The 15,176-nt window shown below is 44.9% G+C and overlaps 1 protein-coding gene across 1 annotated transcript in view; it reads left to right on the plus strand.

The window, feature by feature from the left end:
* Positions 1-9,585, plus strand: part of LOC136129701 (RNA-binding protein 7-like) — a 59,661-nt gene extending 50,076 nt beyond the window's left edge. Inside the window, 3 exon segments of the mRNA XM_065886009.1 lie at positions 7,448-7,537; positions 8,897-9,508; positions 9,511-9,585. Coding sequence (XP_065742081.1) covers positions 7,448-7,537; positions 8,897-9,508; positions 9,511-9,585 — 777 coding nt within the window.
* The last annotated feature ends 5,591 nt before the right edge of the window (positions 9,586-15,176 follow it).

Consider the following 15,176-nt stretch of genomic DNA (forward strand, 5'->3'; position numbering starts at 1 on the left):
GGTAAAACTGGACCTGTGTGTTTGGGTATAGGCACTGATGTCGACTCCTGAAAGAAAGCATACAGGAGGAGGAGGGGCAGGTTTGAGATGGGAAAGAATACACTGGAAAAAGTAACACTGAAAACCAGAGTCAGGCAGCCTCTCGCTGGCCTCTTATTCCAAATGGCAAGACTCCAAGCCCACAATGTTGCCCCTTAAACTTGCCAGTTAATAGACCCAGGAAAGACCTGAGATATTGAATGTAAAGGAATACTGCAAGTTGAACGGAGCTGTTGCTGATATTTTCAACCACTGGTCCATCTCTTGCCAGGAAATGTCATTTAATTCGGGGTTAGATGGATTTGCCAGGAAATACACCAGTGTGTAGTAGAGCTGTGGAATAGAGGTCAATTTTACAATTATGAAATAGCTAGCTTTTCCAGAAGCACCGGGCCGTATCTTTAAAAGGCAGCTACTGAAGTGATACCCACACAGACTGTGGCTACTGGGGACACCAGGGTTGATGATGTCAGGGGCGGGGGGGTGGGGAGAAGGGCTCTGAGAGCCCAGCTGAGCAATGAACTGGGCAGCTTGGAAGAGGAGGTTGAGGCTCCTCTACAAATATCATCAGCAAGGACTGGGTATAAAAATTAAACTTGAGCAGCCACCAAGAGCCTCGTTGTATCCTCCCGGACAGTTCTCAGAGCATCCATGGTATATACAGAATTGATGCTACCCCAAAGAGAGCCAATCCTCTTTTTTTTTTTTTTTTTTTGCGGTACGCGGGCCTCTCACTGTTGTGGCCTCTCCCGTTGCAGAGCACAGGCTCCGGACGTGCAGGCTCAGCGTCCGTAGCTCACGGGCCCAGCCGCTCCGTGGCATGTGGGATCCTCCCGGACCGGGGCACGAACCCGTGTTCCCTGCATCGGCAGGCGGACTCTCAACCACTAAGCCACCAGGGAAGCCCAGAGCCAATCCTCTTTACTCCTGCTTGGCACTCAGGATAACTTTAGCTATGACCAAGTCAATGACGAAATCCAAATGCCATTCTGGGCTCAGACAGTTACCATCTAGAGGAAGAGTTCAACAACTCATTTTCAATTTGGAGGCTGAATATAAATGCCAGCTAGTGTCTTCAGCTATTCTCAAAAACAGCCCTGCCTCTGATTCGGGCCATGGCTGAAGGGGGCTGAGACCAGGGAGAGGCAATTCCCCTGGCTTGCAAAACTTAAAGGGACACCAGGAAAAACTCAGTAATCAAGATAAATAATATCTTCATGCAATAGTTAAAAAATTAAAATTAATGTTAAAAAATCCATGATGAACACCACATCAAAAGGTTTTAAAGTGCCACATCGAGTCATATTGGAATCTGAAACAAAGGGAAAAACCAGTAATGTCAACTATTTGTTTATTTAAATTTTTGATATGTCGCTCACAGTGGATTTTTTGCATTAGTTTCGATTTTTTTCAATGTATGACATTAACACATTTTGAGTACTGACTTTTTGGTCACCTCCTTAAATCTTGCACCAGAGGCAAGCACCTTGCGTGCCTTGATCTCAGGCCGGCCATGTGGACAAGAATTTGGAGTTTTACACATTTTCTCTCACAGCTTCGGAAACCTCTCACCCCCAGCCCGGTACAGACACACACACACACACACACACACACACAACGGCATGCCGAAATTAAAGGCTACTCTTTGGAAATGTAAGCAGACATCCTGCTCACCTGCAGGGGTGACAGAGGGCATTCTTAAAGAACTTTTCCCATTTATCTTTTTTTTTTTTTACTTTTTTTTTTTTTTTTTTTACGGTACGCAGGCCTCTCACTGCTGCGGCCTCTCCTGTTGCGGAGCACAGGCTCCAGACGCGCAGGCTCAGCGGCCATGGCTCACGGGCCCAGCCGCTCCGCGGCATGTGGGATCCTCCCGGACCGGGGCACGAACCCGCGTCCCCTGCATCGGCAGGCGGACTCCCAACCACTGCGCCACCAGGGAAGCCCGCAATTATCTTTTAAAGAGTATCACTGTTCACCTGTAAATGCACACCTGAGATGGGCGTTGGTAACAGAGCTGTACCTCGGGTTGTGCTCACACACAGAATGGAGGAAAATCAATTTCAATCCCCAAAAGACAGGCTGGCTGGTGCAGGAGGTCATCCGATGCTAGCCCGGCCTGATGGGCTTGGAACAAGATTCTTGTCCTCACTGCTTCACTGCACATCCAGCGGCGGGCAAGGAAGCCTGGAGACTCTCACTCTCACTGGGGAAGAGAAAGACGTGGCTTGTACAAGCCACAGGATAAATACTTTAAATGGCGGAGGGGGAGAGGCCGGCACAGGCGTGTGCAATGTGGAGAAGCAGACTTACGTTTGCACCTAATGCTCTAGAGAAATTGGCCAAGACTAGCTCAACCGACTGAAAATATTACTGCTGTAATTCTGTCAAGGTCACTTGTCAGGCTGGGTTTTCTACTTCCCAGGGGCTTGCTGCACAGATCGGCCTTACCAAAGGGCCATAGCTCATGGCTCCATCTCAGGGGACCCTCCCAGGCCTGGTTGCCATTTTGCTCGTCCCTTGCCCAGCCTGGGGATCTGATTCCAGGCATCCGAGGTCCACAGCAGGTACCGGCTGAGCCTGGAGGCTGTGCCAGTGGTCATGGCAGCCCTGAGCCCTTCCAGGGCTGAGCCCTTCCCCAGTCTGAGGACTGGGGCCATTTCTGTCACCTCAGAGATTATTACGAATGTGTTATTAGAAACGGCATGAATGGTAACAAGATCCAAGGCACAGAGGGGTGGTTGACCGAAGGCAGCCAGGCTTCTCCTACAGAAGATGTGGGAGGACTGCATCCCTGTCCCTAGGAGCGTACACATTTCCGCCCCACGGGAGGAATAGGGTTTGGTGGAAAGAGCTGGAGCATAGAAGTCAAATAAATCAACAGACCCAAGTCCGAATCCTGGCTCCACTCCTGAGCTACGGTATCTAGGGACACTATTTAACCTCTCTGAGGTTCAGTTATCTAATCTATAACGTGGGAAAAGCTAATGGATGGAAAGTGCCTGGCGCAGATCTCAGGCTCCTCATGCATGTCCGGTCCCCGTTCCCAGCAGAGAGGTGCCGCATACGATCTCTTTTCTCTCCATCTCTTAACTGGGTCTTTCTTATGCCCAGAATCTCAGGGCTACCTTCACTTCCTGTCTTCATGTTCGAGGCTCAGCCTGGCCCTCTCTTTACCAAGGATTTGGTATCAGGGATAACGGGGTTGGATTTTCAGGAGGAAAAAATAGCCAGATCAGTGCATCACCTGCCCAGCGGCCTGATGCTATAGGCAGGGAGGCAGGGAGGCAGGGAGGAGAGAGAGAACGAAGGCACATCCCTTCCTCTCCTCTTCTCCTGGGCTCCTGTCTAGTCCCGAGGACCTGAGAAAGCAAGCCTAGCCGGCCACAGCCAGTCAGTTGGCTGTGATCCTGAGCTAAGTCGTGGGGAAGGTGGAGACAGAGATGCAGGCTCTGAGGCTGAAGGAGAAGGCTGGACATTTGAAAGGGACAGTATGAGCCCAAGGCATGTGACGCTGACACCAGCTGGGGTGATCAAGAGGGAGACCTAGAGCCAAAGCAGAAAACACAGAAAATTTTTATTTAAACCAGAAATTTAGGACTTATTTGTTGGCTGCGAGAAAGGTGATTCGAAATTATGGATGCCCTCCCAAATCTAAGATATATGACTGCCAACCTCAGTAGTCCTCCTGGGAGAGATTATTGGGAGACTTTAAATCTGATGGGTCAGGCAGGACCTTTCTGGGATGAAGAGTCTCAGAGAGGAAAAAAAAGTCTGCTCCAGCCTGGGATGCCCAGGAGGACAGGGATGCCTCCTGCAGTGACAGCTGAAATGTGTCAACGAAAAAATGATTTCTGACACTTGCTAGCGACGGTAAGGCTACTACAGTGGGGGGGTTGTGGTAGGGGACAGAGACCAGGCTTAACTCTGACTCTAACAAGGACAGTGGGGATTTGTAGTGAAGGAGCAGAGTGAGGGTCAGTGGATGGAAAACTCGAAGGAGAGACATCGTGGCTACGGGAATTCTTTTTTTTTTTTTTTTTGCAGTACGCAGGCCTCTCACTGTTGTGGTCTCTCCCGTTGCGGAGCACAGGCTCGGGACGCACAGGCTCAGCGGCCATGGCTCACGGGCCCAGCCACTCCGCAGCACGCGGGATCCTCCCGGACCGGGACACGAACCCGTGTCCCCTGCATCGGCAGGCAGACCCCCAACCACTGTGCCACCAGGGAAGTCTGGGTATGGGAATTCTTGTGAGAATGACTCGACAGAATTCTTGCTGATACCAGCGTGATATCAAGGGTAGTCAGACACTAAACGTGGGGAGTTTTCACTAAACTGGCTTTATAGGATTCTTGCTCAAACTGGTTTCTACAAGGACGGAGAAGGAAGCCCAAGGTCATGCCTAGTCCAGTCGAGGGCTCCCAGGAGGTTGATTAAAGTTTGGTCAAAGGAGAGAGTCACTGACAAGTGCTTGGGCCCGGCTAGGGGTTTTGGCTAATGGTAGGGGGGCAAAATATTTCTGAATGCAACATTGGGAGGTAGAAAGTGCCCCAATTCTAGGAACTGAAAGAAACTGCAATTAGCTAACTTCTTATTTAGGGAGATTTTATTGACGAGAGAGGGCTTTCCCCTGTTCATGGGCCCAACAGCTACAGGAACAGCAACAAAGCAACAGTCTCCTGAGACCTAAGCCACAGGCATGGGACATGCAGTTGCAGAACCAGTCCACCAGGTGGCAGAGTGAGAGCGGCATGGCCATCCCAAGAGGAAAACATGATGGTGGCCAAGCGCAATGGTGGGCCACTCAGGACCCACAGGGTCTGGGTCTGTGTTTATTATCAGCCATATCTGGTGGGGGAATTCAACGTTAAAATATTTATATTTTGATCAAGGCTGTCACTCATGCCTTTGGTTGTGTGGAGCCTGGGGAAATAAGAAGTTACACTCAAAACTTGTTCACATTTGTTAAAAAAAACAAAAAACAAAAAAAAAGATGATGATGAACCGTTTGGCAAGGTTGTTTCTTTTTAGGTAAATAGGAGTTGACCCATTTAACTGGGGCTCAAAGATCACTATCAAAGAAGGTGAGGTTGTTGACTTCTCGGCCCAGTCTGATAGGAACAACTTCTGCTTCCTTTCTTGGCACTTCTTGGATCCCAGCCTGAGGAAAGGACTCCGCTGACAGCTGGAGCCGCCTCCAGGGGTTCCCCAGCTCCAGTTCTCTGGATGTGGGCCCTGCTCAGAGAGCAAAGGCAGACAAGGAAGCAGCTCCACTGCCCACAGCAGTGTACTGTGGGCACTTTGTCACTCCCCCAGCTCTGAGGGACCCTAGCCAAGGAGGAAAGGAGAATTTGGGGGGCAGGGCCACCCTGAGGCTACAGGCAGAAGGAAGCAACTTCTCCTCAAACCACAGTCCAATGGCAGACTCCGTTATGCAGGATCTTTCAACTGGGTCATCTCCCCCAGCCTCTCCCTCTGCCCCGTCTCCAGCTTGCCTATCCCACCTTATCCACTCTCCACGGGAAGGAAAGCTATTTACTGAGCAGAAGCAAATGCTACTGAAAATACTGTACATATTATAGAGCAGGCTTTGAAACAGATATTAACTCATTTAATTCTGACAACAAACGTTTGAGAATATCATTACACCCACTTAGCAGATGAGTAAATTAAGGCACTGAGAGGTCAAGTGACTTCCCTAATACCGTAGAGATAGTAAATGACAGATCCTGGATTTCCATTCACATCTGTCTGACTCCAAAGCCTGACATGACTGTATTGTTTTATATGTGTTGCCCATCCCAGGACTGTTTGTATTTTTTAAAGGGAGCCTGCAAAGGGCAAGACGAAAGACGAATACAACAGATGATCTCTTGCCCCAAATGTCTGCAACTTCACCCATGACAGATTAATTTTCCCAGTGTTTGGATCTTATTTTTCCTTTTTCTTATTTGTAGGCTATTTTTGCCTTTTGCTATCCTTGATCGGGCTTCAAATTGCCTTCCTTGTTTTTCTTTCTATGTCATTACAGGGATGAAGAAATGGGATGCGTTAAATGAATTTTCACAATTATAATTCAACATGTTCCAACAGGACTGACGCGCCAAAACATCTAAGTGGCCAAGAACCATCAGCGGGTGCCAGGCCAGAGGACTAAGTGACGTCACTGTCACCATCATTACGATGTGCTCACCCTGTCCTCATCTCCATCGTCACAGCCCAACCTCTCCAGAAAACTTTCCTTCGCTTATTACAATGGTGGGATGTGTCTTTAAATAAACGACCATTTTAATGATCCTGCATTTGCAACTTCCAATATTTAGACTATTGTATTAATTTCCTAAGGCTGTTGTAACAAAGCACCTCAAACGGGTGGCCTAAAACAACAAAATTTATTCTCTCATAATTCTAGAGGCCAAAAGTTCGAGGTCAAGGTGTCACCAGGGCTGCGCTCCCTGCCAAGGCTCTAGGAAGGACTCCTTCCTTGCCTCTTCTAGCTTTGGTGGTCGCCAGCAATCCTGGTCATTTGGCTTGTACGCACATCACGCCCATCACCGCCTCTATCCTCACGCGCCACGCTTTTCTGTGGCTGCATCCAGATTGCCCTTGTCTCAGAGACACAGCCTTCAGAGTCAGGGCCCACTCTAATCCAGTATGACCTCATCTTAACTTGTTACATCTACAAAGACCCGATTTCCAAATGAAGTCACATGCATGGGTACCGGGGTTAGGACTTCCAGACATCTTTTCAGGGAGAATGAAAGGATGCCATTTGCAGCAACAGGGATGGACCTAGAGATGATCATACTAAGTGAAGTGAGTCAGAAAGAGAAAGACAAACAGCGTATGATATCACTTATATGTGGAATCTAAAATATGACACAAATGAACTTATTTACAAAACAGAAACAGACTCACGGACATAGAGAGCAGACTTGTGATTGCCAAGGGAGCGGGGGGAGGGGGCGGAGGGATGGAGTGGGAGTTTGGGATGAGCAGATGCAAACTAGTATATGTAGGATGGATAAACAACAAGGTCCTACTGTGTAGCACAGGGAACTATATTCAATATCCTGTGATAAACCATAATGGAAAAGAATATGAAAAAGAACATATATATATATATAACTGAATCACTTTTGCTGTACAGTAGAAATTAACACAACATTGTAAATCAACTATACTTCAATAAAATTAGTTTTGTTAAAAAAAGGTATCTTTTCAGGGGACACAATTCAACCCACACCTACTTTTTCCCAAAGGCAAGGCAGATAATAATCAATCATAGGATTTTCTGCTGAGTACCCATCACGACCCTTCTCCAAGCAGCTGTCCTGACCACACCTCCAAGCAAGCAGAGCCAGCATTTCAGGTGGGCCTGACTTGCCCTCATGAGTCCCACTGAAGGGATGCGTCTGTAATAATGGCAATGAGTTTGTCGGGGAGATCGTGCCGGAGCCCCTCAAGCCCAGTGCAGGTGGCTGCCTTATGCAGGAGGTGGGTCCTGCTGAGGGGTCGCCCTGGACAGCCCTGTTGCCAGACCATCTCCTTCTTGGTCAAGCAGGTACCATGAGACGTGACCATAGCCTTAAATTCACAGAGGAAAGGTCCCACTGCTTTTTCTGAGTCCACAATCCACGTGCACTGTAGCATGGCCTGGTTCCAACTTCACTCCAGGCACACATTTCTCCTCCCTCCAACCCCTGCAAATTGGAAACAGTGATACACAGCCATCTCGCAGGGCTGTGGGGCAATTTAATTAATGTTTATAAAGCACTCTGAGGTCTTCAGATGAAAACTGCTGTGTAAGTGCAAAATTATTATTAGTTCTCAGCCCCCTGTCCCTTGACTTCTGACATGGGCTTTTGTTGTTCCTGAATGGGAGCTGTTTATGGTCTGTCCAGCTGGCTCTTTCGGGCACATAGGCAAGTACGTACACATTTGCAGAATTTTTTTCCCTTTGAGAAAAGCATTCCAGCTCTGTGGGATGTCTTGAAGCTTTTCAAGGTCTGAATGTCTCCCTACTTGTCTCTACTGAGTACTGTAAGCTACAAGAGTAGATTGTAAACAGGCTACTTTGGAAAAGAGTTAGAGGGGAAAACGGTCAGTTTGAAGAAATGGCCCCTCTTATAATGAAGACTAAAACAATATCTCCTTCTCATGCAGAATCTAAATGAATCACTAAGTGAGCTCTGTCTCCCTTGCCCAGAGGGATTGTGTACGGGTTTATGCATTGAAAGGAGGAAAGAATAGAAGATTTGCTTTCAGTGCCCAAGTTTCGCTTCCTTCCTTCACTTTAACTTCTCAGGAGCCATGGAAACCAATACACCCCACCTAGATGACGTTTTCCCGCTAGTCTTTGTTGCCTAACTGTGCACTTGCCTGAGATCCCTTGGGGAGAATGAAATAAAGAAGTGGAAGCGGAAAAAAAAGATATGTCTGCAAGTGAAATGCCTTGTCTCTGAAGGAGAGAATGGGGCTCGAGGGTAATTCATCAGGCTCTGGGGCAAAAAACAACGTCATAAGGCACCATTTTCCTTTTCTCTAAAACGTATTCATACTCATCCCGTGATACCCACACACAATCCATTAGGATCCCTTCAAGGTATCTTTTGGATTATCTTAACGCTTGGTTAGCAGGGTCTGTTAGTCAACTGCTGGAAGATTTTATTTTTAAAAATCACTAAGGAGCAATTAGTTAACATGTAATCAGTTGGTCAAAAGTATAAAGGTACAGGACCCATGAAAGATGCAAACGTGCTTTCCCTTTTGTTTTCCGGCCCGGGTAGGGCCCGGCCCAATGGCCATCCCTGCTTTCCTGGGACAAGCGGGACGGTCCATCCCGGCACCCAACAGGCTGGGCCAGTAATAAAAGTGAAAATTCCAAAAGATAAGGATGGTAAACCAAAGCAGTTTGCGTTTGCGAATTTCAAACGTGAAGTATCTGTTCCTTATGCCATGAATCTGCTTAACGGAACCAAACTTTTTGGAAGGCCCATCAAACTTCAGTTTAGATCAGGAAGTAGCCATGCCTCACAGGAGGTCAGTTTGTCATATTCCCAGCATCATGTTGGAAGTTCAAGCCCTACTTCCACATCTCCCAGCAGGTACGAAAGGACAGTGGATAACATGACACCATCAACACCGATAATTCAAAGATCTTTTTCTTCTTCAGAAAATTTTCAGAGACAAGCAGTGATGAACAGTGCTTTGAGACAGATGTCCTATGGAGGGAAATTTGGTTCTCCACATCTGGATCCATCAGTTCAGTCACATAATCATACTTTTAACCAGTCTTCAACCTCCCAGTGGGGCCAAGATACACCATTATCACAGCGAAAAGTCAGACAGAATTCTCATCCTTACGTAGTGGATAGACATAGCCGTGAACAGCGCTACACTGATCATGGGTCCGACCATCATTACACAGGAAGCAGAGATGATTTCTTCTATGAAGAGAGAAATCACTTCATGGCCAGAGCCATGACTATGATAACAGAAGAGACAGTGGTAGCGATGGAAATTGGCGCTCATCTCGACACTAAGAAGTGTTAAAAGGATGTTTTCATAGGGTCATTCTAGGCCCTTTTGTTAAGTTGTTTCTGGGAATGTTTTCTTTTTTTATTTTTTTTTTGCGGTACGCGGGCCTCTCACTGTTGTGGCCTCTCCCGTTGTGGAGCACAGGCTCTGGACACGCAGGCTCAGCGGCCTTGGCTCACGGGCCCAGCCGCTCCACGGCATGTGGGATCTTCCCGGACCGGGGCACGAACCCTTGTCCCCTGCATTGGCAGGCGGACTCTCAACCACTGCGCCACCAGGGAAGCCCTGGGAATGTTTTCTTAAAAAAACTCTATAGAGCAGCTTTACAAGTTGCCACATTTCTTTATAAAATTTTTAAAACCTAATTGCAGTCCAATACAGAAATGAGAAGAATTGTGGTTCTAGTTTTATTACATAAATAACCTTTCATCTCAGAGTTTTAAGAAGAGGAAAGGGTTTTATGCTAAAGAAAGTGCCACAATTCCTAATCATTTTAGACAATTGAGGGAGGGATGTATTTTATGGATTACTTGTATTATGAAGCAAATATTTTGATTATCTGTTATCTTTTTGTATTGCAAGAAATTTCTTGTTAGGGAATCAGATTTTTGGTGTATATAATGGAAAACATTCAAGTTGATAGTCTGAAATGACTCAGTATTTTGTTAATAAATGAGAAAATGTAAATTCAGTAATTCAATTTACTAACATTTGAGAAAACCTTTTGGTCAAGTTTGGGGATTAATCATATTATTTAACTTCTTAGAGAACTTAAGTGTAAGTTCTATGACATGATCTTGAGTTTTACTGTAAGTGAGCATACAAGTATACATCTGCACACACTATTTCATTATAAAATTTTAGAATTTGCTCATTAAATCATGTTCGATGTATGACTGAAGTCACTCAGGAAGTTAAATATCTCTAAATATATTTTTTTTACAGTAAAAATACAGTGTTAATGTAAATCTTTTTCTGGAAGAACAAAAATGTAAATGCATAGTGAGATAAAATAGTAAAATGTTTTACTGAAAGTATTCTTTTTTTGGGAAAAAAAGGTTCACGAAAGCTTTAAGTGCTGCTTCCATCACTCAAATTTCTAAAATTTTAACATTTTCAAAGTGCAAGGACACATTTTATTATGGAGATTGTACAGGGTTTTTTGTTTTTGTTTTTGTTTGAACATTTGAAAGAATTTAGTCTAAAACACTTTGATTTAAACATTTTAAAGTCTTGGGGCTTCCCTGGTGGCGCAGTGGTTAAGAATCCACCTGCCAGTGCAGGGGACACAGGTTCAAGCCCTGGTCTGGGAAGATCCCACATGCCGCGGAACAACTAGGCCTGTGAGCCACAACTACTGAGCCTGCGCGTCTGGAGCCTGTGCTCTGCAACAAGAGAGGCCGTGATAGCGAGAGGCCCGTGCACCGCGATGAACATGGCCCCCGCTTGCCATAACTAGAGAAAGCCCTCACACAGAAACGAAGACCCAACACAGCAAAAATAAATAAATTAATTATGAAACTCCTACCCCAACATCTTCTAAAAAAAAAAAAATTTTAAACCTTGTTTAACAAAACTTTTATGTATCAATATGCTGTTTCCCTTTCATTGTAGAACTTGTTTATAAAAATTCATTCCTTGAAAAATTTGGATCCTTTTCAATATTAACCACAACATTTGTACTATGTTGCTTTTTAATATATTGAAAACAAAACAAAACAAAAACAAACAAAAAAGATGCAAACGTTTGCTATATCACTGTAAACACAGGAAAACTAAACCAAAAGAGCACAGATGTTTCCTCAGTCAGCCAATCGCTGATCAAATGTGATATCAAGTTATCTACAGGGAAAACAAGGAATATTCTGCTGGGACAGGGAAGTTGAGGCAGGACTGGGAGTAAGGATGTATAAAACCAGGTTTAATCATGTAACGTCTATGACTGTCCTCTTATAATTATTCAGAGCCCTCTTAGCTATTGCGACAGCTGTGACACATGGGAATCTTTTCTGTGGTCTAAGATGATTATGTTCTGTAAGTTATGTAGAGGTCAAGATGGAAGGGGTTGTTTCTTTCTTTCCATTCCATTATTTAAAGAAAGGAAAGGAGAACTAAGTAAAAAAAAAAATCAGATACATAGATAGATGATACATAGATAGATAGATAGATAGATAGATAGATATGGAGATAAGGGGAGAGAGATATCAGCTAGGATCATAAGAAAACCCAAGACTGAAAATTGAGAAGACAACATGTAGAAACCAGCTTGTTTCCATCCCTCCTCTTCTCTTCCATTGATGCTCTGCTTCTTTGGGCTTCCATCAGTCTCTCGGATGGCCTTCCTGCTTCCTGTCTCCTCCAGCTCTTTCATTTCATCCTTCACTTTATTTTCCTGGTTATTGTCCTGGAAATGGATCTAATTCTATGGCTCCGCAACTCAGAATCCTTCCATACTGCCCCGCTGTGCAAATTCTCTACAGTACCTTGTCCATCTTCCATCATCGCCTCATTCCTGCTTGGTCGGGGCTGTGGGTGCCCTATGCCTACAGAAACTCTCACACAATCTTCTGTTCAAGTGTGCTCTCTACCTTTTTACCTTAGAGGTCGTGCCTCTGCCGTTCCCACCACCCCTGACCATTACTACCACTCAAAATCCTGCTTATCTCTCAAGTCCAAGTTCAAATGGAATTAGTTCTATAAATCCTTCTAAGGTGCTCCTAGATGAATGGGAACACTAGTCCTTTTTCTGTGTTCCCACTATCTTTGAATAATTCCCTAATGTTAAGTAAAACAAGTAGCTGTGCATATGGCTCTGAGCTCATTTCTCCTTCCACTAGATTATAAGCTCCTTGAAAGGAAGGACCGTACCTTGCTTTTTTTGAGTATTACACAGAGTACCAGAGTGAATGCTCAGCAAATAACCTTAGGCTTAATTTCATCCATTCAACCCACACACAGAGATTACAAAAAGGCAGGTGTAGAATCTGAATTTCTTATGCAATTGAAAATTGAAAATTAGAAAAGAAACCCATCTGGTCTTGAAAAGATAGTAAATAGCAATAATAGTCTGTGATCAAAGAACTGATCAATTGTATCTTCCCAACAGTTAGATCAAATCTGGGTCTCAATCAGTTGAAAAACGATGAGAGACAATCGTTGTTGAATTAAGCAAATAGCTCCTAAGATTTTTAGGCCTTTGGGTATTTTACATAGGAAAGATGGAGTATTAAACGATTTACCAGGTAACGCAGCCAAATAAAGCTGCCAGTGAGGAAAGAGTCTGGGAACCAGACTAAATTTTTCTGAGACTCCCAGTCTTACTGTGCTGTGGGGTTGAATGTGAGTCTCAAGGACTCTGTGTGTCCACAGGCTGCTGTGCGATCTCTTCTCCTGCAACCCCAGCAAACTATCAGGCTCTGTTGGGTTCTGTGAGTGAGGCTCAGTATTTTCTATGATGAAATCTGCTAAGAATTACTATGAAAACAAAACCCACAGGCCTTCTTTTGGGAGAATGTGGAGCTAATATTCATGTCCGTGTTTGTGTCTTGGGACATCCCAAGGTGAAATTATTATAACCGTAGATCTAATTCCATAGACAAAGCAGAGCTCTGAAAACAAAGTTCTCCCTGGCAACAGAGACAAAGAATAAATACGGTCCATGATCATCTACCTCCTCTGAAATACCTTGAGAGGCTTCAGTGACGGCAGTGGAAAAGCAGCTCACTGTCCTTGATGAATTCTGCCCTTCCCACCTTGACCCTTCTCTCTCTCTCTCACCTGTTTCTCTTACACACACACACACACACACACACACGCACACACACACACCTTTTCTTATATCAAAGACTAAGTATGAATGTTGAGTCTACCTGATCTCAAATTTCCATCATTTTTTTAAGTTTAAATCAATCCAAACTGATGAAGGACACCCCCCTCCCTGGCCTCTCAGGTACTATAATTCTAATGACCATGAAGCACTTAGTTTCATCTTGTATTAATCCTCTGAAAGCAACACGGCTCTCCCACCAAGTCAATTCTGTTTTTAACAAAAGCACTTTGTCAAATATTCACTGTCCTTTTGCCACTTTCTCTGCTGCCTTTTTCTCCTTTTTTGTTCTCAGGTTAATCTTGTTCTAATGTTACTATTTGCCAGATACTGGGCTAGGCTCTTAGATATATTATCTCATTTAATCCTCACAAAAGCCTAAGAAGCAGATACTATTTTTATTCTTATTCTGAAGTACCGCCAGCTGTGGCTTAGAGAGGTGAATCCCCTGCCCAAGGTGGTAAAACTTCTAAGTGGTGAAGCTGGGCGTCAAACCAGCTAAAAAGTCTTGAGTTCTTCGTTACCGTGCCAATGGTCTCGCCAGCATTTTTGGTAAAGCATTTGGGGATGGAGTTGATTCCACTGAAAGGGAATCTATAGCTTTTACAGACATATTACGGGCATTCATCTTCACAAAGAATCATCTTCCAAAGTGGATTCACCTATAATGCTTTTATATCTATCACAACCACCAACCACTTGCACTAGATTGTTCTTACCATTGAGGGAGGGGAGGTAATGGAACTATTTGAGAATTTTGAGTGAAACCCCGTGAATCCCAGGTACAGAGCCCCTGACTCTACACATCCTTCTGAAGTAGAAACCGTCCTCCTTTCCATCCCTCCCACCTATGGTCACGCATGTGGTCAAGCTGATCAGGTACTGCCTGGTGGCAAGGCAACTCGAGGATGGATTCGAGAGCATCTTTGGGAAGAAGGGGATGCCGTTTCACAGACGTCTACCTGCCACAAATGCCCCCACACACACACTCAGAGGAAGGACTCAGCCATGCTTTCAATTCTCGAATTTCATCTTGGGTCTGGTTCTCAAACTAGTTTACAGACATACCAGCACTCATCTCAAAGTCTCACGAGTAGTTTTAAATATAAAAGAGGAAAACACTCCCTCTTCACATGCATACATTTAATACCATGAAATGAAAAAGAGGCAAAAACACTAAACTTGGCATCCCTTTTACTCCCTAGTATTAGCATGGGCAATATTCTCTTCGGAAAATAAGTAGGGAAAGGGCCAAGTCTGATAAGAGAAACCCAACAATTACCAGAACGTCAATGGGACATTTGAGAACTCCCTTCTCCCCGTGGCCTGGTGGCCCCTGAGTGTTCGCATCTTGGAGTACTTTTGGCCGGTGCTTCAAGAACAGACCACTGAACTGGCCTCACTTCCCCAAAGGAATTCATACAGAAGACTATGGGAAAGTGTCCTTTGTAGCCTTCTTTGTTTGGAACGATGGAAAACATAAAAAATGAAAAGCATTTTCTCATGCCCAGAACACCACTGCAGTAATAAGGATAACGACCCAAAGGAGTCTGGAATTTGGATAGTGCTTCATACTCTTTCAAAGGATTTTCACATACGTTTTTTTCAATCAACTCATACATCAGCCTTTTGGTTTACAACTGAGAAAGTAGAAACCATAAGGATCTTGTCCGAGATCAGACAGCTAAGTAGTGGGACAACTGGGGCCAGCATCCAGTTTGCACAATTGGTCCAGCACTTTCATCAGGTCCCTAAATAGCTCTCCCTCCT

This window comes from Phocoena phocoena, chromosome 10 (assembly GCF_963924675.1).
Source record: "Phocoena phocoena chromosome 10, mPhoPho1.1, whole genome shotgun sequence".
In the NCBI taxonomy this organism is placed as follows: domain Eukaryota; kingdom Metazoa; phylum Chordata; class Mammalia; order Artiodactyla; family Phocoenidae; genus Phocoena; species Phocoena phocoena.